This window comes from Antechinus flavipes, chromosome 1 (assembly GCF_016432865.1).
Source record: "Antechinus flavipes isolate AdamAnt ecotype Samford, QLD, Australia chromosome 1, AdamAnt_v2, whole genome shotgun sequence".
NCBI classification, from domain to species: Eukaryota; Metazoa; Chordata; class Mammalia; order Dasyuromorphia; family Dasyuridae; genus Antechinus; species Antechinus flavipes.
In genome coordinates, this window is record NC_067398.1 from 26,560,354 (window position 1) to 26,588,342 (window position 27,989).

The 27,989-nt window shown below is 40.4% G+C and overlaps 1 protein-coding gene across 4 annotated transcripts in view; it reads left to right on the forward strand.

The window, feature by feature from the left end:
• SLC25A26 (solute carrier family 25 member 26) overlaps positions 1-27,989 on the forward strand; it is a 140,156-nt gene that overhangs the window by 109,954 nt on the left and 2,213 nt on the right. For all 4 annotated transcript variants that reach the window (XM_051980447.1, XM_051980437.1, XM_051980456.1 and 1 more), the window contains 3 exons: positions 15,061-15,130; positions 20,955-21,019; positions 22,478-22,551. In XM_051980447.1, the coding sequence (XP_051836407.1) occupies positions 15,061-15,130; positions 20,955-21,019; positions 22,478-22,551 (209 nt within the window). The remainder of the gene's footprint in view (positions 1-15,060; positions 15,131-20,954; positions 21,020-22,477; positions 22,552-27,989) is intronic.

A 27,989-nucleotide genomic window follows, 5' to 3' on the forward strand; every position in this document is an offset into this window, starting at 1 on the left:
TGGTCTCTCTGAAATCATCCTGCAGGTTATTTCTTATAGAACAAAAATATTTCATAACATTCATATTCCATAACTTATTCAGCCATTTTCCAACTGGTGGTCATCCATTCAGTTTCCAGTTTCTTGCCAGTACAAAAAGGGCTGCTACAAATATTTTTGCACATATAGGTCCTTTTCCTTTTTGGATGATCTCTTTGGGATACAGGTCCAGTAGAGACACTTGTGGATTAAAGAGTATGCACAATTTGATAACTTTAAGCGTAGTTCCAAATTGTTCTCCAGAATGGTTGGATCCATTCACAACTCCACCAACTATGTGTTAGTGCCCAGTTTTCCCACATCCCTTCCAGCATTCATCATTATCTTTTTCTGTCATCTTAGCTAGTTAGAGAGGTATGTAGTAGTACCTCAGAGGTTGCAAAAATTTTAAATAAAATATTAGCAAAGAGATCACAGCAATTTATCATGAAAATAATATGCAATAATTAAGTGAAATTTTTGGCAAGAATTCAGGATTTATTCAGTATTAGGAAAACTATCAGCATGATTGATCAAATCAATAACAAAGCTAAAAGAAATCATATGATTATATCAAAAGATGTAGAAAAAGCTTTTAACAAAATACAGAACCCATTCCTTTAAAAAAAAAAAACCCACTAGACATTTCTTAAACATGTCTTAAAATGACAAGTAGTATCTATCTAAAATCATCAGCTTGTATTAAATGTAATGAAAATAAGATATAAGCTTTCCCAGTGAGAACAGAGGTAAAACAAGGATGCCCATTATCACCACTATTATTTAATATTTTACTTGAAATGTTAGCTTTATCAATAAGAGAAGAAAAAGAAATTGAAGGAATTAGAATAAGCAGTGAGGAAATGTACCTTACTCTTGGCAAACTATATGCTGGTGTGCTTAGAAAATCCTAAAGAATCAGTTAAAAAATTACTTGAAATAATTAGTCATTTCAACCAAGTCGCAGAATATAAAATAAATCCACATTATTCATTAGCATTTCTATATATTACCAAAAAAGCCCACCAGCAAGAGATAAAGAAATTCTATTCAAAACAACTGGAAATGATATAAAATATTTGGAAGTCTACCTATTTATACAAACCCAGGAACTATATAGACACAATTACAAAATAGTCTTCACAGAAAATCAGATCTAAATAACTAAAAAAAAATATCAATTGCTTATTAGTAGGCTGAGATAATATAATAAAAATGAAAATTCTACCTAAATTAATTTACTTATCCAGTGTCATACCAGTCAGACTAAAAACAAAACAAAAACAGACTAGAAACTAAAAAAAAAAAAAAACAAAAAGTCAAGAATATCAAGTGAATTGATGGCAAAAAAAAAAAAATGCAAAGGAAAGTGGTCGAGCCATGTCATATCTAAAATTATATTATAAAGCAGCAATCATCAAAACTGTTTGGTCCTGGCTAAGAAATGGAGTGTTGGCTATATATGTTGGAGGTAAGGGAAAAATGGAACACTGATGTATCGTGAGTGGAGTTGGGAACTGATCCAACCATTCTGGAGTAATCTAGAATTATGTCCAAAGGACTATAAAATTGTGTATAGTTTTTAATTTAGCTATACCACTATTAGATCTGTATCCCAAAAAGATCTTAAAATTGGGAAAAAAAAAACACCCACATGTACAAAAATATTTATAGCAGCTCTTTTTGTGGTGGCAAAGCATTGGAAATTGAGGGGATACTCCTCAATTAGGGAATGGCTGAACAATTGTGGTTTATGAATGTAATTGAATACTATTCTATAAGGAATGTTGAGCAGGCGAATTTCAGAAAAACCTGAAAGGACTTAAACAAATTGATGCTTAGTGAAGTGAGCAGAACCAAGGGAACATTGCACACAATAATAGCAATATTGTACAGATGATCAACTTTGATGAACTTTGCTCTGCTCAACAATACAGTGATCCAAGACAGTTCCAAAAGACTCATGATGGAAAATGTTTACCACACTCAGAGAAAGAACTATGATGTCTGAATGCAGATTGAAGCATGATGTTTTCCCAATTTTTTTGTTTTTTCTTCTTATTTTTCCCTTTTGTTCTGATCCTTCTTTCACAACATGATTAATGTGGAAATATGTTTAACATGATTCTACATGTATAACCTATATCAGATTGCTTGCAGTTTTAGAAAGAGGAGAGGAGAGGAAAAAAAATTTGGAATTCAAAATCTTATAAAAATGAATGTTGAAAAATAAAATACTATTAAATGAGGAAAGAAAAATAATATCATGGTTTCAAAAATGGAAGACCTATGTTATAAGGAGGCAGAGGTTTGGGGGGAAAATGATAAACTCAGGTTTATACTGATGCTGAGTTGGAAGTAGCAATAGGATCTCCAAGGAAAGATGTCTTGAAGGCAGCTGGTAGAATTGTAGAAGTCATCTTTGGAGTGGTAATAGTTAATTGAAGTAATGAGGGTGAGTTTCTTTGACAGGACATATTTGAATCCAAGGGAGAAGATTGCAGCCCCTTGAATGAGATGATCAACAATATCTTCTATGCCAAAAAGATCCTGAGGTGGTAGGGGGTGTGGTGTGGTGTGAGTAGTAACAAAAAGGACCATTGAATTTTATGTTGAGGAATTATTTTATGTGTGAAAGAGCAGTTTCAAGAGAATAGTAATAGTGGTTAATAGCCAGATTACAAGAGTTTGTGGAAAGATGAATATAGAAAAAGATATCTGTGGAATTCTTTTTTAAATATAATTCCTTTTTTTATTATGATCCTAACACTCATCAACATTCATGAATATTTCATTATACAAAGAACATCAACAAAAAAGAATTGCCCATGAAACTGGTTTTTCTTTTGTGTGCTGTTTATTTTAAAACGAAATATATATTAAACTCAATATGGTAGTAATAAATGACTATATTTGTGTACCTTTTTACAGTAAACAAAAGTCAAACTTCTTTTTCCAACTGCTCTAGCATAGCTTTAATTTCTATTGCCTTTGATCATCCAGAAATCAGTCCATTTTATCTGAAGTGGGATCAACTTGGTTTAAAGCAGTTACTTGGGGAAATATTTTTTAAATATCTGGATCACACACATTTTCTAGCTGTAAACTCTCACAAGCTTAAATACCTTGCAAGTATTTGTGGGTAAATATGAATTGAACTCACAAGATCAAACTTTAAGTGCCTTCTCTAAGCAAAGTACTCTGCTAGGTCCTAGGAGAGATCCAGAATTTAGAAAAAGCATGTAACTGATAGTCTCATTGGAAGACATGATTTTATATAATTATAATACAAAATAATACTTGGTAAATGCAAAAGGAGTTGACATCTCAGGAAAGTAAAAAGCATCAAAGTCCCCAGGTGATGGAAGTTTGAGTGATACAGGATGGGTAGGAATTCTGCTTAGGGAAGGAAGGACAGAGAATATTCTAAAGGCAAAAAAAAATGCAGTACCTCTATGAGCACAAGGAATCCTCTTGTGTGGCCAGAATGTCATGAACATGAAGAAGAGAATGGTACCTGGTCCACCCAGGAGGGTGGCAAGCTGGTTAAGGAGGCTGACACTTGGAGTGATGAATTTGAGCCCCAGGAGGGAAGGACTCAGTTCTGGCACTTGTCAAGGGTCTGCTCTATGGGGCAGTGGCATCTCTAGGGGTTCAGGAAGCATCAAATCCTATTGGGGGGGGTGTGTATAGTTCTGGGTCACTCGTGCCTCCTCCTTCCTCATCAGATTGTTGGCTCGCTGCTTTCATTCTTGTGATAGTTGAGCCTCCCCCATCTTCAGGATTGATGAATGTAATAGAAAGTTGTCAAAAACAAGCCTTCTTAACATTTTCTTTTGTTCTGGGTCCCTATAGCAGTCTGATGTAAGTCTATGGACCCTTTCCCACTCTTACATTTTGAAATGCAGAAAATGAAATATAAACAACTTAAAGGAAACCAATTATGCTGAAATGGAATTATCAAAACTTTTTTTTGAATACTCACAAGTTCACAGATCCTCAAATTAATATTTCCCTGATCAAAAGTAAGATCAATTCTGTTTTGTGTGAAGGCCCTAATGGCTGGATAAATTTTGTTTCATGACCTTCGAAGCTGATTTTAGTCTGCCCCCTCCAACAGACCCAAAGATTGGCTCAGTAAATTTTATCCTTTGGTTTTGTTTTCTAGATGAGAATCACTAGATCACAGAAATTCAGATTTAGAAGGGTTATCAATAGTCTGCTTAATTTTATCTACTTTAAACTATCAAACATTTGGTCTTCCAGCCTGTGCTTGAATAGTCTTGCCATGTGCCCTATTTTACAAGAGCAGAAAAGAATCTAGAGCTGGTATAGATCTAGCTCAACATTCCCACCCACTCCCCACCATTTTGCATCCAATTAGTAAATGGTCTCTAAAGCCTTAATATAACAGAAGTGATGACTAGATCATGTTTTTTACTTGTATTCATGGCATTTTAAAGCACCAGTTCTGATCTGACCATCCTTTTGTCACTTAATATCACTTACACACTTGTTAACCTGGCAGAGGTAAGTGATTCTTTGCCATTTTCATTATATGACTCAGGTATTCCTTCCACTAGTACTGATAAAAAATGTTGAAAACTGAATGTTGATAGAGTTATGGGAAACCATAAGGAAAGAAATGAGCACCTATTATATACCAGGCACTGTGCTAAGTACTTTTTCAAATATCTCATTTGATCCTCACAAAAACTCTTCAAAGTTGGTGCTATTATTATTCCTATTTTATAATTAGAGAAACAAAACTGGAGTCACACTAGTGTGGATTTCAACTCAAGTCTCCTGTCATCCAGATCCAGGGTTCTATCCACAGCAGCCCCTAGCCTAACCTAGAATGTTTCTGCATTATTAGCAGCACAGTTCTTGGAAGAGTTCATTGCTTGCCTATAATGGTTATGAAAGTGTTCATGACTTTTTGCTGAGTGTTTTCTTTGTGGAGGGTAACTCACAGAGGTGTCCTAAGATGTGCATAGCAGTATATTTATGATAAGTCATTGTAAACAACCCAAGGCATAATTATAAAAAAATGATTAATTAAATTGTAAACTTGATAGGGTTCTGTATCACTTTTTTAAACAATGCATTTACGCATCTGTTATATTGATGTAGAGGAAAGTTTTACATGAAATATTGACTGAAATAGAACTACACACAAACTATGCCTGCAAAAAGATTTAAAAGTATTTGGAGTTTAATACCTATTAGGGATGGGGGGGGGGCGGTTTTCTACAGTTGCTTAGATTGATAATTTTTTAAAAAGAAAACTTCTTATAATTTTTAGTAGTTTAAAGTTTTTAGAAACTTTTAAGCTCACTTAAGTAAGTTACAGGTAGCAGTTGGTTTTCAAAATAAAACTATATATTTTTGCAACATAAGGAATATTGAACAATAATAATCAATCTGGATGTTGGAGAGATGCATGCAGTAGAACAGTTTTATTAATTTAATGCCTTCTCTGGGTCATGAAATTTCTGGAATAAACATAGACTGCACTAAGACTAAACATAGATGATGTCATCAATAGCAAGGTTAGTTTGTTATGATTTGAAAATTACATTTACTACCATCAAAATTATAGATTATCTGATGTTATGGATTTCTGAATCAGATACTGTATATGGTTTTCCACACATGTATGTTTTTATATACAAGTATTATATGTACATAATATGCTGTTTTCATATCATATATTTAAAGGATAACATATTTGCGATGGGGACAATTGAAGACAGCCCAGATTGTTTAAGTTTTCATGCACTTGAGCCAAAAAAACTTATTTCCAGTTTGTTATAAGGCAAGAGTGAGTGGGGCTGTGTCTTTTGAAGTAGAAAACAAAGTCTTCTATTCAGTCTTCATTTTAATAGACTACACATGACTAAGAGTTGGTATCTTTGAGTGTTCTGTAATATTGGGTTTGGCATTGTTTTCTTTTCCAATCATGTGAACATTGGTGGGAAATGATGTTACCCTTTAAAAAAAAAAGTAAGCTAATTATTTCATGCTGCCTTTCATATGGCAATCAGTGGAGAATCACTTGGTGTAAAATAGGATGACCAGATTGTTATTTACAGAATAAAACCACCAAATATTCAGAACACACTGTAATATTATGATAAACAATAAAAAAATCATTCCAAAGGAAAATTAGGTAATCTTAGAAAAGAAGATACAATTTAAAATGTTTTTAATGGGGGGAGGATAAAGAGAGAAAGGAGGGGTAGGTGTAAATGTGTGTGTGTATGTTTACCTTTTCTCTCCTATACAGCTATAAAAGAAGTATTAAAAATGTTTATCTGGCTACTAATCTAACTATTTAAAAAACTTGAAGTAAAATAGATTATTATTTTTAAAAACCCATTAACTAGTCTATTCATCGAATTAATAACCATTTGAAAATTTACCCTTTGCTATTATTGGAGAAGGAAAAGTATTCAAATAAACAATTATAATTGAAAGCCACCATCTACCCTTTTCCATTCTTACCAAGTTTGCTTGCAGACCCCATTTCTCTGGTCTTGGCTTCTCTCCTCCACTTATTTTTATATTTGTATTTGGAAGCCAATTTATGGATATGCCTCGAAATGGATTATTATCTTTATCTTTATCATACTTCTGAAATCAGATTGAGGTTTTCCACAGGACATTTTAAAATTTCTTTCTTGTTTTGAATTATTTAAATGACATAAGTTGTAATATTCTTCTCTAAAATATAATGTTCTCTAGGAGCAGGTTTCTTGGGGAGCTTCTGGAGGCAAACCTTAGTGTTTCAGTTCAGTAGAGAGCTTAAGCTGCCTTCTCTGGCTTGTGAATCTCCTCGACTGACTCCTGGCTTCTGAATCTCTCAGAGTCCAAAGGTTTCTGCTTCAGTCTCCAGCCCACACAAAGGTGGACAGTGGAATGAATCTGTCTCCTCCTCTGAGACCTTCTAGTGGGCTTCTGTTCTAGTGAGCTTGTCCTCTAGTGGGCTTTTCCTTTAGTGGGCTTCTCCCTCCTAGCCCTGAGACCTCATCCTTATATATCCCACACTGAGTATACACCAATCACTCAGAAACCGTTATTTGTTGTAGGATTAAATCAATTCTAAAGCAAATTTAACCATTGTCTCCTCAATTCCACTTAGTACCTTGTTTCAAGTTCTGGCCCATAACATCTCCTTATAGGATTAGATCAATCATACTGAACCATGCTAAATTAGATAATTATTGTCTATCAATTCCACTGTCTTAGCACCTTGTAAGAATCCTAACAATAAGTAATAGAATTTCCACTTCCTCTGAGCAACTATTCCTCCATCTGTCCTATTGCAGTCAAGCGTTGCTGTTTATCCCAAAAGACCAGTGAATATTCTCCTTCATGGCTATTTACAGCTTGTATGCCGGCTGTTAGCTTCTTCAATATACCTGTGTTGGCCAGCTTTAAATCACTGGGCAAAAAGCACACATCTCTTTAGGTTTAAGGGAGCCATTACCATCCCATTGTCTCATTATATATAGCATCAGTCTTACTATATTTGTTAAATCAATGTTTTACTGTTTAAATATCTCCAAGGGAGAAGAAAAAGGAACTTGTCTATTCTCTGCACCACCAAATGCCCCAATTAGACTATCAGAACGTGTCAATGCTAATGACCCTGTGGATATGGTCCAAGTCACTAACACCTGAGTTCAAGTCCTTCCTCAGACACTTCCTGGCTGTGACCTTGGACAAGGCACTTCACCTCTGTTTGCCTTAGTTTCCTCATCGGTACAATAAAGATAATTTTTATTACAACAGCTTCCCAGGGTAGTTGTGAGGATCCAATGAAATATTTGTAAAGTGCTATGCAGACCTTAAAAAGCTGTGTAAATACTGACCATTATTAAACAGTTTGGTCCCTTGGATTTATTTTTTATCTCCAGCAAAAATTAAGAGCTATGTATGGATAACAAAGTGATTACAATAATTTTCTTTTCTTTTAAAAAAAAAAGATTGATTATTTTTGTTTGTAACATCACATTAATTACCAAATATACCCCTTTCCCTCCTTCACAAGCTGTTCTTTGTCTTAAGGAAACAAATGGAAAAAAAAAAAAAAACAACCCAACAAAGAATTCAGCAGTCAATCAGCCCTTTACCAGTGTCCGACCACCTAACATACACAGTGTTGCACACCCAGAGTCTCCTACTTATCCAGTAAAAGGAGGGAAGTGCCTTTTCTCATCTCTTCTTTGCATCAAAGAGTTGGTCATGTAGTTATACAGAATTGTCTTTTTTATGTGTTACTGTTTGCATTATTATTGTTGTTATATGTGTGTGTGTGTGTATTCTTAGGTTCTCCTTACTTCAGTATGAATCAGGTCTGATTCTTCCTTTTCTTTATGTCTTTCAGGCACAGTAACATCCCATTATATTCATGTTCTTCTCTCTATTAACCACATCCCAAACAAGAGGCACATAATTTGTTTTAATTGTTTTCTGCCAACAAAAAATGATGCTGTGGATATTTTAGCATCAAAAAGGGCCTTTCCTTCTGTCTTTAACCTCTTTGCTGTATGTGTCAGATCCCCAGAGGGATCTCTGATTCAGAGAAAGTGATCATTTGTCACTTTTTTAGCCTAACTCCAAATTGCTTCCCATAACAGAACTCCTGCTCCACAAACAGTCCCTCCTAAAGGAACTTTTTCTTACTTTTTTCCCTTCTTGAGGTGTGAGGTGAAACCTCAGAATTCTCTTGGTTTACATTTCTATTAGTAGTGAGTTAGAGCTATTTTTCCCATATTAGCGCTATGTGTGGATACTATTCCATTTATAAATAAAGTCCTAATGTAAGCAGTAGTTCAGGTCAATTCAGATCTCCTGGCTGTGTGATATTTTCTTGGAATAGGAGGGTGCTGTTGTCATTATGGCTGGAGCAAGACACCTAATCTGTCTAAACTTCAGACAATTCTCTGTGATTCATCTGATAAATCATGGAGAGCTTCCAGCCTGAATTAGTGGAGGGAATTACCTAATTGATGAAATCACAGGTGTTTGACATATATGTATATTTTCTCTTGAAGCATCAATGGAATTAAATTTTAGCTTATCCAAATCAGAGTACTTGAAATACACACACACACACACACACACACACACACACACACACACACACACACACAAGACCTGGGTTCAAGTTCTCTTTCTGAACTATACTAACAGTATAATTCTACACAAATCACTTAACTTCTCAACATTCTATACAGTGATGATGATGATGACTATTACTTATTATCACTTTAAGGTTTCTTTATCACAATAGATCTATGATGGTTAAAATCCCCATTTTAACAGTGAGAAAATTAAGGCTGGGGGAAGTTCTATGACTTGTCCAACATCACATAGGTAGGCCATGTAAGGCAAGCTCTAAACTTGGGTCCAGAGCTCTGTCCTCCACACCACCTAGCTGCCTCTAAGGTTGTTGGAGAATAATGTCAGACCTGCATGGGAAGGGAGAATCTTCTCAGGAACAGTCGGGAGTCAGAACTGCAAGAGGCCTTGGAGCCAAATTAGCCCAGCCTACATCTCAGTGGGAATTCTCCCTGTAACGTAACTAGTAGGATATGATAGGGTAAATAATTTTACTCTGTGCGTGAAGACTCCCAGTTAGGAGGCCCCTAGGAATCGCTGAAGCTCTTGAGAATAGTTTTGTTAGGAAAGTTCTCATTCTGTTAAGCTGAATTCGTGTCTCTGTATGGCTTCCATGGGGTGCTCTAGTTCTGGTTTTGACCACTAGAAAATAAAATTGAACAAATCAGCATTGACTGGCTGGAGAACTTACCTGAGGGAGGAGGGTGAGTACCAGGGATCAGGACACAGACAGCCTTAAGACTTTGCATTACTAGGAACAGGAGGGTGAGTACCAGGGATCAGGACACAGACAGCCTTAAGACTTTGCATTACTAGGAACAGTTGAACTAACTTGGGATGTTTAGTCTAAAGAAGAGAAGATTCGGAGGGAGGGCCTGTCTTAGCAATAATTATAGTCAAAACTGCCATTTATTTAGTGCTTTTAGGTTTGCAAAGGGCTCACATATGTTATCTCATTTGATCCCACTGTGGTCAGATATTTCAAAGTCTGTCAAAAGGAGAAAAGATTAGACTTAACTCTGGAACTAGAAGGCAGAAGCAGGAATATTAGAGTACAAAAATGCAGATTTTGCCTGAATGTAAGGAAAAGCTCCTTACCAATTGAGTTGTTCAGAAGTAGAATGGGCTGCCTTGGGAGGTATTGGATCACCCTGACTAGAGGCTTGTTCGGGATGTGAAATTGATTTTCTGTTCATGGATCCCTATTGAATTTCACCTTATTAGGTTCAGCATGGTGCTCTCACTTATCAAGGTCTTTTTGGATGCTAATTGATAAAATTCCCGGTTAGGTGTGGTGTGAACTGAAAAGCTCTGAGGTTCTTCCAGCTCTGAGATCTAAAACCCCTCTTGCACACGGCAGTCTGTTGCCCACATACCTGAAGACAATCCTCCTGTCCACCTTTCTTCAGGTCAGAAGCACTGTATTCCATCTCCAGATGCCCAGTCTGGTTTCCAGACTCCCTCATGCCATCCTGGGTATTCTCTGCTCATGCACCAGCTTTTCTTTCTCCTTCCTGAAGGGCAGCTCCCAGGACTGAACCCATGGCCCACCTGGTCCAGGACTCGGCGCTGTGATTGCCACCTTCTCTCCGGACACTCTCTTCCTCCTGGGGCCTCACCATACACTTTTTAGAGAACTCTTTTGTTGCCTGCTCTATCAGAGCCCGAAGTTCACAGAGAGCTGAGGTCAATAAGGAAAGAGATGGATTGAAGTCTATTGGAAGAAGATAATCCCAGAAAGGGCCATGGCTTGTCCAGGACTAGCAGGGATGGTAACAGCTGGGGATGGAGAGAAGGCAGAGCTGCTTCTGCTTCTGTTTTCTCTGCCAAGGAGAAGGCCTTCTGCTTTGGAAATGGCTGGTGGGGAGTGCTTCCCAAGATAAGTAGGATGAAAGAGAGAAAGCACTAGTTAACCATGGCAGGTCTAAGTCCCCTCCTACAAATGGACTGTCCTCAGGCAGGGAGCGATCTGGCGGCTCCCAGAGTCTGGGGTCCAAGATCCCAGCAGGGCTCAAACACGGGTCCTCTGGCCCCAGATCTGATGCTTTTTCTTTCTCCTTCTGCTTTCCCACAAAGGTTATGAGATTATCCATTTAACAAACAGCACAACACTGTGTGGTGGCATTTTGTTGATTCTGAGTCCAAGCTGATGTCTTGACTTGCAAGTGAATTGGATATGTAAGTGGGGCTGAGCTGCGTAAATTCATCAGCCCTGGTCTTTCCTCCAGAATCATCAGAGTCCAGTGAAGAAATGGGTCAAGACCACTGGTGATGGCCCTGCATGCAGCGGGAGCCCTTAGCCTTTTTCCTGAATGTTGTATTTAAAAATGTCACTGCTTAAAACGTCAGGTTCCTCAGCGATGCTGGGTAAATTAGATTCTTCCTTTCTATGATGACCGCACTAGCACCCAGGACACCCCAGAATCAGCCGGAGTCAGGATAAGCAAAAGTCCTTAGTCTTTATTCTTGGTCTTTAGACTCAGGATTGAACAGGATGGAGGCAGAATCTCCACTACTGCCTTCTCCGTCCACCGCCAAAGAATGACCCTGGCTCATCTTACTCCACCCCCTAGTCCCTCCTACAATCCTCTGTATATCCAATCATTGAGCCAGCACAGGATAGTGGAAAGGACCATTTTCCAAGTATATGCTTATAGAGTATTGTCCAATCAGTAATTAGCCTCAAGTGCTCGGCAGTCCTGACCTCAGTGCATCAACTCAATAGTTTCAGCCCTCTACACCTTTCGGCCTGGCCCTCTTTTTTGTTCCGTCACACTATAGATCTTTTAAGCCTGTGAACCTTGGGAAGTGATAGCATGGTTTCACTCTTCATAGATAGCATCTTTTAAAAATGGACTCCAAATAGGCATTTTGAGAGACCTAGAGGCTCATTCTGAAGGTGTTTTTGTAACTACATAGCCATCATAAGTCTTCGTTTGCCACATTGGAGCCATATCTGTAACTGCTCAGGAAACGTTTTTATAACAACAGAGAATATGGTATCAGTCCCACCTTTGCTGTCCCCTTTTCTGTATTAGAATTTTTCATTCTTTAAAGTGGCATGGGGCACATTTCTTTTATTGACATAGCCACTAAGACCCTTTTTTTTTTTTTTTAAAGCTTGTGGTTTACTTTTCTCTTTCATGTGTACTTGTAAATGAATATTAATTTCAGTGAATAAAAAAAGACATACACCAGTTTTTGTCCAGCTGTCTTAGAAGAGACTTGTGTGTTCTCCATTTGGCCTGAATTGAATGAAAAGCTTTGTGCTGACTTTGCATAAATTATTCATGAAGAGCATCTTAAGATTTTGCAGAGGATGAATGCCTCATGTTGAAGAGAAGTGAAAGAGTCTCCTTGTCTGAATAATGGCAGTTTCCTCCGGATACTAAAAATCTAATGTATAATGATTTTTAAAAATTAGGTTCAGCAAACATTTATTGTATACCTACTATGTATAAGGAAAGCATTATGCTAGACACTGAGATAAAAAAATAAGACATTATTCTCCATTCTATACCCTTTCTTTAATTACTCTAGCTCTGTATTGCCCCTATCAAAACCATACTTCTTTTTGCCTCCATGTCATTTGGTCCATGTCAGTCCCCTCACCTAGAACATTGTTGTCTTTTCTTTTAATTAAGCTTTGATTGCCTGAAAAATGCAGTCCAAATTGAAATTCTTTAGCCTGCTCTTCAAGAGTTCTTCATACTTAAAATCCCAATCTGCCTTTTTCAGTCAAAACTCTCATTACCCTTCAGTGTATCATCTTAGGGCTTAAAGGAACTTCACAGGTCTCAGTTGACCATGACCAATACAAACTGTGGACATCCCACAACATCCTTTGATGTGATCATCTAGCTTCTCTCTATCTAAAGCTTGAGACCACACTGCACTGTGTTCTGACTGGGGCCAAGGAGAGCAGGTATATTCCCTCCCTTACTCTGGGCCCTGTGTTTTCATTAATGAGATCTAGGTCACTTTAGTTCTTTTAGCTGCTAATCACTGCTAACTCACTTGAGCCACTTTCTGCCCATATCATCTATACTCTATACTTGTGTAGGTAATTTTTTTTTTCAACTCAGCTGCCAGAAGATGAGATGAGATGAGGAGGGAGAGAAACCCAAGCCTGAAGCACAGCCAGTAAAAATGCCAAGGGTCATGAGAGAGCATCATATAGGGAACAGCAGAGAGGCCAGTTGTCACTGAATAGCAGAGGCTGTGGATTGAGGTAGAAGGCCTGGTGAGGAGGCCAGAAGAACTTTGAATACCAAACAGTTGATTTTGTATTTGATCTTAAAGGTGATAGGGAGGCACTGGAATTTTTTAAATGTGTGTGGAAGGGAGGAAGGACAGAGCTTGGAGGGTGTCATGGTTAGATTTGTGTTTTTAGAGGTTGTATTTGACAGTTGAGTTGAGAGTGAATTGGATCAGGGAGAGACCAAGTTGCAAGAATTGCAATAATCCCAGCATGAGGTGATAAGAGCCTATATTCTGAGATTGTGCTGTGGTGGAGCAGAGAAGGGGACATAAAGGGGAGACATTTGAAGGCATAATGGACAGGATTTGGCTATAGACTGGATATTGTTGTGTGCTTTCTGGAATCTCCATGCTGGGGTGTCCAATATACCATCCGGACCAGCTCTCTGGAGGATCTCGGGTCCAGCCTGAGTACTTGGTCTTAGTGGAGGAGTAATGAGGCAAGACTCCCGTGGATGGCCAAACATGGAGTCCATTTATTCCAAATTCTCTCACGCTTATGTATCCTAATATCTTTATGTAGCTATAGCAACACTGCACATGAGCTAACTATATATTGTGCATGCAGGACCACATGAACAACTTGCTATTGTGTATAGATGACTCTTTGCCATCTGGTATCCCTCTGCTTCACTCACAGCACAGGTTGTCACTCCCCCTGACTTCTCAGGAAGGCCGAGAGCCCTTAGGGATTATGGGGAGCCGAACCAGACATTGTCAGCAGGTTCCCTTTGGGCTGAAGGGTCTTGTCCCTCACCCAGAGTTCCCCCACTGTCTGTGGCCCTCTACAGAATGTGGTAGAGTGAGAGTGAGGAAGCAAGGATGATACTAAGTAGGAACCTTGAAAAACTGGCAGGATGCTGTGCCCTGGATAATAATAGGAGATATAAGAATAAAGGAGTTCTAGAGGAAAGGTAGGTAAGTTCAGTTCTGGACATGTTGAATTTAAGATATATATGAGACATTCAGTTTGAGCTAATCTATCTAATTGATTGATTTGATCTTTCTAATAGGCAGTTGGACATATGAGTGGGGAGGTTAGGAAAGATATTAGGGCTTGATAGGTAGATCGGAAAGTCATCAACATAGAGATGATAATTGAATCTGGGAGCTGATGAGATCATAGAGCGAAATAACCTTGGAAAAGTGAAGGGTGTTCAGGACTCTGTCCTGGGTCACCTATGATGAGTGAGGTAGGAGTGATGGAAATTGTTTTGTCATCATTAACAACCCTGTCATCCAGTTAGGTCGATGAGAAAGGACTTCCACGTGATCTAATAAAAGAATCCCAAGAGACTTTTCCCAGTCCCTGTCTCAGTGCATATGTGGTTTCATTTATTTTTATTAGGGTCATTTGGACCATATCTAGAAAATAGTTTTAAATGTTTCCCTGTATTGAGGTTAACAAATATAATTTTTAAAAATCTAGTTTCTGAAATTGGTTTGTTTCATGTACAGTAGAGACATATTTCCCACTCCTTATTGTTTTGGTAAATGGTTAAGTCCTTGGGAAAAGCACTTATGACATCACTAAAGAATGCTACAAAAATAGCTTCTCACTTAAGTTCCCATCCTCAGAGTTAACCCACAGGAGGTGGCTCAGCTCGAGTCGTCGACATAATGACTGGTGTTTTCCTTTCTCTTTCAATCTAGGCTCTCTGGTCACGGAAGCAGGACCATGTGGTCGACTCTTGGCAGTCAGCAGTTTGTGGAGCTTTTGCAGGTGCAAAGGATTATATTATACTGGGAAGGGCTGAAGAGGGGGAAAAATGTGAATTCATAAGATTAACTGTGCAAAAACATTCTTTAGAATTTCCAGTTTGTTTAGAAGAAGACCATTCCAGTGGTTTGGTTTTTTTTTTTTTTTTTTTGTTTTTTGTTTTTTGTTTTTTTTTTTGAGAGGAGAAATTTCCTGAGGAAAGGGGGGGGGTGAAAACCATTGGAAAAGTGTCTGTTCGAAAGACAGCCAATTTGTTTTCGACAAATTTCTGTGGGTTTTTTGGTTTTGGTTTTGGTTTGTGTATATAAGTGTGGATTTTTTACTAAATTGGAGGTTGGGGGAGGAAAGGTCTGTCGCTTGGGATCTTGCAGTTATCAAAAAAATAATTTGTCAAATCTTCTGTGAGGACAGACTTCCAATGAATACAAGGCTGTGCAGCTGCCTGCCTGCCCAAAGCATTCACTGGGGCTTTAGCAATGTCTGTAGTGCAGAAGGCCATGATTCACGGTTCGGGTGACGACTTGACAGGCAGCAAGAAAGCAGAGGATCGATCTCTCCACCGGAAGGCAAAAAACATTCTCCAGAGGAGAAACGAGGAGCCAGACATCTGGGCCGTCTCTAGGCCTGTACCCACACTAAAGTGACTCCAAGGAATATGTACTGTGATACTTGCTACTCACTGTATCAGCACACAGATTGGGAGGGCAAAGAGACAGTTTTAATGGGAATGCAGATGCTTAAAAGATCACACTATTATAGTGGGGATTTATTAAGTGACAGATTTGGCCACACATTTTAAATTATGCCAAAGAAAGTCAAATTAGAATCAAAGCAGAAATTAAATTGGACTGAAATTTACCACTCTATCCCTGCAGGGGAAAAAAATTATAAACTGCCAGGATAGATGGAAAAATCAATATTCTGTTATGCATGCAGACTCAGCCTATCCATCTCGTTTGTTCTAATGTGTCTTTCGGGGTGTTGTTGGGGGGAGTCAGAGAATTACCTGGAATTGATAACAAAATCCTAAGGCTTTTGCCTCAAGGTTTGAATCCAGTCTGACTTGCTTATAAGGGATAATTGTTTCCACATGACACTTAGTTGCTGAGCTAAATGAGTTGGTGGTCTTGCTTCAGTTCCCAAGTCCTCCAAACCACTAGTGGAATTCTCATCTTCGTTGGAGGCCTCTTCATAGGCTCCAGGGACAGAGTTGACCTCAAGTACCTTTATTCTTTAGATTCCTCCCAGAACCAAAACTGCCCTGAGAAGCATCCACCTGCTTGAGATTTAAATCTCTTTGCAATGTCTTTAGAAGTTAAAGGCAATAACTCTCCACCCTGAACAAAACCTGCATTTGAAAAATACCTTCTGGCTATTGCTTTATGATTGTTACAACCAGAAAGAAATAGCTAACCAGTGACACAGTTTGTACATATATTTCACATCATTATATTGCCTTTTTAAAAAAAAAAAAAGAAGAAGAAGAAGAATTTTGCCCAGGAGAGTGCACATTTTGGTGAAATGGCCTTAGTTTGGAAAACCCGAGTTCCCATTCTGCCTCTGACAATTCTTGGTAGTATGATCTTGGACATGTCACTTACACTTTCAGCACGCTCAGGGAACCCTCTGAAGAGTGCGTTGAAAGGATTTTGAGTTGTATTTGTGGTGGGAGTCTCCTTCCCCGGCATTGCCTGAACCAAAGCCTAAGTGTGGATTTTGACAAGTCTCCAGGTAATCTTTTTCTGTTTAACTTTCTGGAGAGAACTACACTTAGACAAATCACTCTCGCTGAGTTTTCTGCAAAAAGGCAGTAGATTTAGAAGGTCTTCTCTGGCTTTGGAAGTCTTTGGGCTTGTGATCACAGCTGGATCCCTTTAACTCTGGTTTGATGTTAGACACCAAAGAGCAAATACTTGAAATGAGTGCCCTTCTTGGTCAGCCCATCCATTGGGCTAAAAGTCAAAGAGTGCACTGAGGAGGGAAATCTTACCCTAGCAAGATACGGAGTAACCTGGGACCATTTTGAAGTTCCCTTTAATCTGAAAATGTTCCGTATTATGAATAACTGCTATTCTAGAGCACTGTAGGAATTACAAAGGCTAGGGAAATGAACAATGACTAGCCATCTTTGGAGAACCCCTTTGAGATCTGACATGTTTATACACTCTGCCTTCAGCCACTACCCATAAATGGTCAGAAAGACAGTGGAGAAACCTGCCTTTGGATCAGAATCCCGACTTTTCCTGTCTATGTGTGTGCTTCCAAATTTAAATTGGCTTAAATCATTGCAGATGAATTGCTCTCTCAATGCTCAATGCACTCTTTCTTCACCATGCTTCCACTATGAAATGTTTGACCACAGATCTAAAAGTCTCTTTTTGAGATTTAGAGACGTTAAAGACAAAGTATTATCTTCCAGATTGACCAACAACTAAGAGCTAATGCTCCAACTTAGCATTAAAAACATAAAATTGTAATATGGTTTTACAAAACTTTTGCCCTTCTCAGGTTTTTGCCCTAAACTGGTAAAGATAACACCAGCTTAGATTCCCTGGTTATCTGAGAGACAGCGTCAACGTAAGTGCTTCTGTACTTTGAAATTCTAGAAGCAGGTAAATGTCCAACTTGTTTGAATAAACAAATACCAATTTAAATAGAAGATATTCCAGGCCTGAACATCTGTTGAATGGCCATGTAAAGAAGATGGATGAAGATGTTCTTTTATCATTTATTTATTTTTGACATTCCTTTCTTTTCAAAATTTAAGTTCCTGATTTTCTATTCAGTCTTTAAAATTGGAATTGGTAGTGAGAGGAGGAGACTGAAAGTAGCGGGCATACTTAAGAAAAGATGGGAAGAGATCTCTCTATGATTGAGATTTCAGAAGATCTTCCTCCACTACTGTAAAATTTTGTTTTATCTGGAAACCAAGTGGATGCCCATCAGTTGGAGAATGGCTGAATAAATTATGGTATATGAATGTTATAGAAGATTATTGTTGTATCAGAAACGATCAGCAGGATGATTTCAGAGAGGCCTGGAAAGACTTGCGTGAACTGATGCTGAGTAAAGTGAGTAGAACCAAGAGAACACCGTACATGGCAACAACAAGATTATACAATGATCAATTCTGATGGACGTGGCTCTTCTCAACAATGAGACGATTCAGGCCGGTCCCAATGGTTTTGTGATGAAGAGAGCCATCTACACCCAAAGAGAGGACTGAGTATAGATCACAATATAGTATTTTCACTTCTTTTGTTGCTGTTTGCTTGAATTTTATTTTCTTTCTCGTTTTTTTTTCCTTTTTGCTCTGATTTTTCTTGTGCAGCAAGATAAATGCCTATATTGGATTTACATATATATTTATCATGTTTAACATATGTTGGATTACTTGCCATGTAGGGGAGGAGGTGGGGGATGGGGGGGATGGGAATTGGAACACAAGGTTTTGCATGGGTCAGTAGTGGAAAATTATCCTTGCATATGTTTTGAAAATAAAAAGCTTCAATAAAATAAAATAAAATTTTGTTTTATGGATAGGAAATTCCAGCTTTGGTGGAAAAGGGAGAAAGGTTGCTTTTTGTAGGGCAGTACTTCTCAAACATTTTGATTTCATGACCTCATTACATTCCTAAGAATTATTAAGGATTCCAGAAAACTTTTGTTTATGTGAGTTATATCTATTGATATTTGCCATGTTTAAAATTAAATTTTCATAATAATACTAAAATTAAAATACATTTGTATTATTATGAAAAGAGTTTTAACCTTGCAGACCATCTGAAAGGGATGGATAACACTAATGCTAGCTCTTGAGCCATACTTTGACAGTTATTGGTGTGTGGAGCAATCAAGCATCTGTGCTTCCATGACTACTAAGAATCAGTGGGGGACAAAGTTACATTTTAACATCTCACTTCTCCAGACTTGGCCTTTTTAAGTAGTCTTCTTAATATTTACTTAAATTTGACTTTAGCAAATGAATGAAGAAAATATGTTTTTTGTGTGATTTGAAAATTCTAGTGAGATTTGTAATTTCTAACCCAAATTTTTAAGAATTCCCTGTTTTAAACAGTAACCAAAATGTTAACATGTGACTTTTCATTTTAGTATAGTATACTTGATTAATAGAATACAGACTATTATAACTAATATAAAACTCCTGCAAAAATTCTATGTAGAAGTTTTGTTATGGTTTGGATATATTCCTTGAGGACTTGGAGGAGAGCTTGATTCTACCAAGCTAGAAGAATTCATATGGGAGCCCAGCAATAGTGTTATCCAGTCAAGCATTTGCTCTTGAGACATTCTTCATTTCTCTCTTATCCTTCAAGACTTTTGTTGTTGTTGTTGGGGTTTTTTGGTTTGTTTGTTTTTTGGCAAAGGTACTGGAATGGTTTGCCATTTCCTTGTCCAGTTCATTTTACAGATGAGGAAATAGGGTGAAGTGGCTTACCCGGAGTCACACAGCAAGGAAGGATCTAAGGACAGATTTGAACTTGGGAAAATGTGTTTTCCTGACTTTAAGCCCTGCATTTCATACGCTGTAGTGCCATCTAGTTGCCCTTCCAGTCAGGCATATTGAAAGTTAATCACCAGGAAAGGCTGAGGTTATTTTGGCTTTAATAAGAAAAGGGTGGTTAGATGGATGGATGGAGAGAAAGACAGAGAAACAGACAGGATAGATGGATAGAATGAATGGATAGATAGAAAGAAAGAATAGATAAACAGGATAGATAGATAAGAAACAGATAAGGGGTGTATGGATGGAGAGAGAAAGGGGGGGGTGGAGAGAGAGCACAGAGAGAAAGAGAGAGCTCATGTACCACCATTTGTTGTAGAAGGTAAATGTTCATTGAAGAAATTAGCCAAATAACAGGGTCATAGAGACTTGGATCTAGCAGAGACCTTCTGAGCCCAATCCTCTCACTTTTGTAATGACTTGCCTGAGGTCATACAGTAGCATCCCAGGCTCTTGAACTTCAGGATCAGTGCTTTTTCCTCTGGACTACATTCCTCAGTATCAGATTTCCCAAAGAATTTCAGTTTGGATCACAAGACTTGACATTTCTGTGTAAAAATAGGTATAGAAGATGTCCAAAAATGCACCATAAAATATGGTTGAAGATAAAGAAATAGAGACCAGAAGTTTCTAGATTAATTAGAAGCATCACACATAGACATCATGATGGATTTAAAAGTACAGGATATAGGAGCTTCTAAAATAACATCATTAAAAATAAAATTCACAGTATTTTTTATACTATCAATAGTAGCTGATATTAACATTATAATTTTGTTTGCAAAGCATTTTATAGATCTTATTTAATCCTCAAAAATGGTAATAGGTACTAGCACCAATTTGTAGATGAGGAAACTGGGAGGTGAAGTGATTTGCCTCGTGTGCCAGAACTAGTAAATATCTGTGATGAAATTTAAACCCCATTTCTACAAATAAAAAGTCACCATATCTAGAAGACTGTCCTCACGTACCCATATGGTATTTTATAGTTTTTCATACATATTACTTTAGAGTCCCCATCATAGCCTTGTAAACGGGTCAGGTGTCCTTATCTTACAGAGGAGAAAATGGACCCAGTCACCTGATAAAGGAGTTCTGGAGCTGGGCCTCATCTTCTGACTTTGGTCCAGTTCTCTGTCCAGTACCTATAAGCAAGATCTCTGATATGATTCCAGATAATCAAATTATTTTGGTTGGAAAAAAAAAAAGAAAATTTAAAAATAAATAAATGAAACTATGTATTTTGGGGAATCAGGAAGTAGGGGAAGGGAATGTAATCAGTAAACCATCTCTCTCTTTCAGGTGGATTTGCAGCAGCCGTCACCACACCCCTTGATGTGGCAAAGACAAGGATTATGTTGGCAAAGGTAAGAAGTGGAAGAATGTAATTTTGAAATGACACGTGCATAGACTCTGATGATTAATGACTTAAAAGCATTTTTTTCATATGGTAGTTGATAACTTGGAATTCTTCCTTTGAAACTTTCCTGTTCACATCTTCTGACCATTTATTTATCTCTTAAAGAATGACTTTTACCAATTTGAATCTGGTTCCCACCATACAGCTTGGATATGAGACTTTTATCAGAGAAACTTGCTACTAAGTGTTTTTTTTCCCCTCAGTTATCTGTTTCCCTTATAATTTTTACTACATTAGATTTGTTTGAATAATTTTTTTTCATTTTAGATAATCAAAATTATGCATTTTATCCTGATTCTTTCTCTCTTGTTTTGTCACAAACTCTTCGTCTCCATAGAAGCAAAAGGAAATGTCTTCTGTGTCCCTTACATTTGTTTATGATGTCCCCTTTTATAGTTGTCGTATATTCATTAGGAACCCAAACACTGCCACCAGGAACTACATGCCACTTTTCCTGAGCCCCCAACTGTAGGTGCCCACCTTTGTTTGTATTTATTCCATGTTTCCTTATTATTCACATATGTGTTGTCTTCCTCATTAGCCTGTAAGCTCCTTAAGAGTGGATTAAGAGGATTATTTCTTTTCATGTGTGTATTGTATCTCTAATACATGATCCCATATTTGGCACATGGTAAAAAACCATTAAATGTTTGTCAATTGACTCACTGGGCCCTCATCCTGTGTCTTTTCCTTATTGAAGGAGAAGTGAAACCAACCTGTGCTTTTTGCCAGGGGAAGCCCTCACCTGCGAGGGGGCCAGGGTCAGTTGTGTGACCTGGAAAAAATCGGCTAAACTCTCTCAGCCTCAGGCACCTCTTCTTTAAATTAAGAAAGCTTACAGCTTATGATTAGTCCATGTATAAGAATCCTTTATTGAAAATTCCTTAAAATTTTTAAAAATTTGTTACTCATTAAAAATTGAATGTAATATCATTGTGTGCCATTCCCCTTAATTACAGCATTTCAAAACTCATAAATAAAAGTAATTATTTAAAGTTAGCAAGTTGTTTTTTTGAACCGAGTATGTTGTGTTTGTCAGTGAAATCGATTTCAACCTATTTAATACATTATGTTTCTTCATTTTTGAAAAAATTTTATGTTCCAAATAACCTGGGATTTCCTTAAGATGTTTGCTTACTATTTAATATTTCCCTATCAAGGCTCTTCCAACCTGTAGAGTCCTTTTCGTAACTTCCTGTTCTAAAAACCAAATAGAGACAAATAAGTTGGTGTATGTCTGTGTGGTATGTATAGGCTCATGACTCTAACCTGGTGTCTTCTTGGACCACCACACTGTTTGAGGAAGCATTCTCCTTAATCCGGTCTGACTTTGTTTGCAGGAGTTCTGTAGTGAGGAAGATATATAAAGCATTGAACTTGGGGGGTTTGTGTTTTTGAAATGCAGGTGGGTTCTCATACTGCCAGTGGAAATGTTCTGTCTGCCCTGCTCGAGGTCTGGAAGACACAAGGGATCTCTGGGTAAGGATGCCGCTGCGAACATTGCTCTTGTCCACACTGGAGATATTCCTTTCCTCCTGCCTGCTGTAATTTCCCATCTCTCCCTCGATAGTGTTCTCCTCCTTTCCCACATTTGGATTCTGTTTATTTGGCAAGGCTTAAATTGACATTGGCCTGCCCTAGAAGGATTATGGTGTGCCATGTGGATAATTTTTAGGGCTAACTGGTTCTCTTTTTCTCCCTCTGTTCCTGCCTTTCTCCTTTCCATTCCATTCTTCCCCGTTTCTTTCCTTCCCTCTCTTTCCCCCACACTCCCTACTTTCTGTAGAGAGCACGATCATCCTTCCAGACATCCTGCTTCTCAGCTGTAGAATAATCCTTGGATATGAGACTTTTATCAGAGAAACTTGCTATATATACTCCCTCTCTTCTTCAGCCCCAAGATCCAGACCATTGCCAAGTTTTGTTGATTCTACCCCAATATCTCCTTAATCTGCTGTTGTCTTCTTTACTCACCTGCCTCCCTGTCACCTGGACTATCCTGTAAACGCATCCTTTTCAAGTCCCTTCTCTCTTCCCATTCCTGCCGTGGCTCATACCTAATTGTTCTCAAAGGGACTTTCTCACTTTATTTCATAGATTCTGCACTAGAGCCCAACTGTTCTGTGAATGGTTCCCCAAACACAACCCAACTTGGTCTTCCTCTCCTGCTCTGTTTTTCCTTCACTAACCCTTCCTTGGGGTTGCTTTTAATGATCTTTACCTTCCTTCCAGGGGAGGGGCTTCCTGGGAAAGCTTCCTTGATCCCTCCATGCAGGTTTTAGTCCTACAGTGGAACATGGGCTCGCTGAGAGCAGGGAACGTGGTGTTTTTGTCTTTGTAACCATGGCCCTTCCTAGTTCTAACTTATGGAGGCTCAGTCAGTGTGTGCTGAAGTGAAGAGACTTCCAAATCTCTGTTTTCAGCATTGAGTTCTAGATGCACACACACCTCCAACAATAGCCCCCACAGCCTGCAACTGAGCCAGTGTCTGTTCCTTCTTGTGACTCCGCATTCTTCCATTCTCCCATTTTGAAGGCTTGAGCATTCTCTTTGGCCCTTCTTCCCATTCTCTGACCTCTCACATCCAAGTATTTCCCATGTTTATTGACTCCAGTTTCTATTATGTGTCTTAACTTTCTCTTAATTCCCATTTCCTTTTCCTACCACAGTCCTTGCTTTCCACCAGTTGGGCCTGTTAGAACAGACTTCTAACAGATCTTTCAGGGTGGGTAGAGCCAATTGTCCCACACCTTGGTCTAAAACCCTCGGCAGTTTTGGGAGAGATCTGGCTCTTCTCCGTGTGTTATATGCCAGCTGCGCGCTAATTCTGGGAATATACCTAAAGGCAAAGAGCGCCTGCCCTCAAGGAGCTCGCCATGTCAGGGAGGAGCTGACAAACAAGCAGGTATAAAGCCGGCTCTGTGGAGTGATTCAAAAAGGAATGTGGCCAGGGAGGGCTTCCTGGAGCAGAAGGAACTCTTCTTAGGACGTTTAGGCCCTCCGCAATCCCCTCCTTTCCAGTCTCACCAAACCCTGCTCCCTTCCTCGTATTGTCTCTTCCTTTTGTGTGTGTCCTTCCTGTCCTGCTTCTGTGCAGCTGTTACATCAGAATCTTCCTCCCTTTCTCTCTCCCAGCCATTCTTTAATATTCAACCTGGTCCTTAGAGCCATTCCAAATCTGCCTCAGTGGTAATCATCTTTCTCTTTGGACCTCATGATTTTGCCTTTTTAATGAATTTTCCCTCTTTTACTTGATATTATAGTGATTTGTCAATAATATTATAGTGATTATAGTGCATCATCCCATATTTAACTGGACTTTGATCCAGTGACACCGGCCTCCTTGTTTTTCCCCCAACCAGACCCTCCATCCCTTGACTCTGAGCATTCTTTGTGGTTGTCCCCCAAGTCTGGCGTGCTCTTCCCTCCTCTGCCATAATTGCCGACTTCTCTGGCTTCCTTTAAGTCCCAGCTAAGACCCTTCCTTCTAAGGGAGTCGTTCCCAATCTCTCTTGATTCCAGTGCCTTCTCTCTCTTCATCATTTCTTATTTGTAGCTTGTTTGTATTTGTTCGGCTAGCTTGTTGTTTCCCCCATCAGATTGCATTCTGTTTGAGGGCCTTTCTGTATTCCCCACACTTAGCACGGTGCCTGGCACATAGAGGTGCCGAATAAACACTTGACGGAAACTCAAGGGTTCTGTCCTAAATGAACTTTGAATCTCCCCAAGCCCCTCACTCATTGTTCTGCCTACAGAACACGCTTAATGAATGTTTGGTGAATTAAGCTGGACAACCCAGCACGTTGTCTGAATACATATGTCGGTCCGTGTCTCTGGATTATAACCAATCACAAACAGATGAATTTTATTGCCCCATTTGCTTGTGTGGTAAAACTATGCATGACAATGGTCAAATCCTAAGCAGTCTTTTTGCTTATTGAGTCCATGTTTCCTGAAAAAAACTGAGCTGTCAAGTATTTCTATTCAGCCAAGCGGGGCTGATCTCTGAGCCTCTGAGGAGAGGAGATATGTGGGGGCAATGCGATCATCCGAGGCCCAGCTCTCAGAAGTCTGAGGAAGAGAAAGGGGGACTCTCCAATTCATAACCAGAAGTGCTGTAAATTGGGATGGCCAGAGAGGGACAGAAAAAGCCCTTTCCAACAGAAGAGCTCTTTTCTACATTGGCACTTTGCGTATCAGCCTTCTCGATCAGGAGGACGAATAGCCAGCTAGCTGGTCAGCTCCTGCCCATCAGTCCTGGACCCCTCCTCACGGTGGCCGGCCTTTGGTCCCAGTCTGCTGGGCAGGAAGCGCAGGTTCTCCAGCAGTCAGAGTCCAGAAGGGAGAAGGCCTGAGAGCAGCATCCTCTCCTGAGCCCAGACCCAGAAACGTAACTTCTTGGTCTCTTCTGCATCCACCAGAGAGGGACAACAGATTGGCCAGAATCGGCAGCAGAAAACAGACCATAACAATGGTCTGAGACAAGAGTTGGGAAGAGTAAAGCTAAAACAGATGTTGGGGAAGGAAACTGGGGTAGCGAAAAGTGCCTGGGAGCCTGCCGTGTGACGGTGGGATTCAGGAGGCCTCCAAGACCAAGCTTAGCCCCGACTTGCTGTGAGAACCTCAGGCCTCAATGTCCTTCTCTCTACAATTAGGGGGGGGAGGCCTCAAGGAGTTCTCAGATCTCTCCTGGCCTTGGGTGAATTAATTTGCTCGGCCATGTTTCCAATTATCATTCAGATACTCCGAGCCAGATAAAGTTTCAGGCCGCTCCAGGAGAGGGACCTTGGAGATCAGCTCCATGTGACGCGCTCGGTGAGTGCTGGTACCAGTCTTCAGTTCCAGACTGTTCACAAGTATGGTCCAAGTATGAGCAGCCCCCGGCACTCCAGCTGGACAAGTGTTTCTGCCCATTCCCAGTGGAAGACGTGGTCCTTGGCACGCCTGCTTAATGGCGAGCGGAAGGAGTTCTGGTGTTGGAGTCTGGAGGGGCGTGAAACCCCTAGCCCCGCGCATCCCTCACTCCGTGACCCGGCCTCTCTGGGCCTCTGAGAGCACAGCAGTTAGGGCGGGAGGAGCTGCCCGTCTTCACCGGGATCACCTTCTGTTTGTCCTGAGAAGCAAAGAGCCCATGGTTGCTTTCTTGTTGAGGGGCTGTTGGAGGGTGTGGTGGATAGACCCCCACCCTGAGTCAGGAGGACTTGAGCTCAAATCCAGCCTCAGACACTTGCACTTCCTAGCTGGGTGAGCCTGGGCAAGGGCTCTGAAAAAAAATAAAAAGAGACCGTGTGGCAAAGCAGATTGGTCAGGGTTCCAGTCTCTTCCTCTTCCTCTCCAGATGACCTCAGACCAGTCATGAAACCTCTCTGAGGCTCCTCAGTGTTCTCATCTCTAAAATGGAGATAATGGTAATGGTGATGGAGATCTAGGGGGAGGTGGGCCTTACCATGGTGGTCTACTCTCTGGTTCCTTAGGTTCTTTAAGCACCATAAATTGGTAGAAAGGTCATTGGCCTAGGGGCCCAGGACCGGCCCTGCCCCCTCCCCACATTAGGGCTTTGGACAGCTCCCGGAGCCTTGCTGCATCGGTCAGACCGACACAAATACCTGCTGGCCCTCCCCAGGTGTGGTTCCCTACAGGTAAAAGCCCTTCCCAAACTGACACATCCTCTTCAGATGGTGGGTCCCAGCCCTGAGGGCACACCTGGGTCTGTAGCTGGAAGTGTGGCATCACGTGACCTGGGATGGCTCCTGTGAAGTCCAGTCTGCCACAGGAACTCCCCCATAGTTTGTCTTCTTCACCTGGACAGAGCAGGACCCAGGACGGGCCCAGTGTGAGCCTGGCTCATCTTCAGCAGAGTCTAGTCCAGAGCTCTGCCAGGATTCTGGAGACCAGGACTTCAGCCGTTCTTCCCTCCCCGCCTCCTGGCCCAATTGTCATCACTTAAAGTCTGTTCCCCGATCTCTGACACCGATCCGCCTCCATGTGACAGGACACCGTGCCGTAAAGACGGGGAGAGGGATCTGCCCTCAATGAGTATTTGTGCTGGCGCCCTTCAGCCAGATGTTAAACTTCAGCTTCTTCTTGGAGGGAGCAGGTTATTACAGCAATTTTTTCAGCCTCTTGACACCTTTTTTGTGAGTTGTTAACAAGCATTTATTAAGCGCTTGCTGTGTGTCAGGCACTGTGCTAAACCCCAGGGATACAAAGAAAGGCAAAAGCTGGGGCCTTAGCTCAAGGGGCTCTCCTTCCTGGGGTGGGTGGGGAGGGGGACAGCAGGCAGAGCGCCATGTCCCTAGGAGATGACTGGGGTGGGGGAGGCACCTCGGAGGGAAGGCCCTGATGCTGCAGGCCTGCCCCGGCAGCTCCACCAGGCTGCGGCACGGGGCCCCCTTGGAGAGCTGGCCTGGGACATGCCGCGTACAAATTATTCCAACTTTAAGGCTGTAATTATGATAATAGACCCAATTGTCATCTAGCGAAGCCATAAAACGTTTCCATCTGTGGGTCTGCCAGGCAGGGCCCAGAGCAGCAGACGTCCTTACCACCAGCCCCAAAAGAGGCCGCGGAGAGCCTGCCGACCTCCCCACGGACTTGCCCACAGGCCGCAGGAGAGAGCCCAGCAACCCTTATAGAAAGCAACAGCCCGGGCGGCCGGCTCAGAGCCGGGCCTTCCATCGGATCCCAGAAAAGGGAGCAGCACCTGATGCAGGGCTCCCCTGCCTCCCTGTGAGGAGGCTGCTTCGGCCTCTAGAGTAGGGCCTTCCCCGCTGCTCCCCCCCACCGCAGAGCTGTACTCCTTCAGCAGACCTGAGGGATAACTGTTCCTTGAACCTCCTCCTCTCAGGCTTCCCTGGTGCGGGTCTGTTGCTTCCCCTGCCATTCTTTGGGTGACTTCAGGACCTATGAGATCAGGT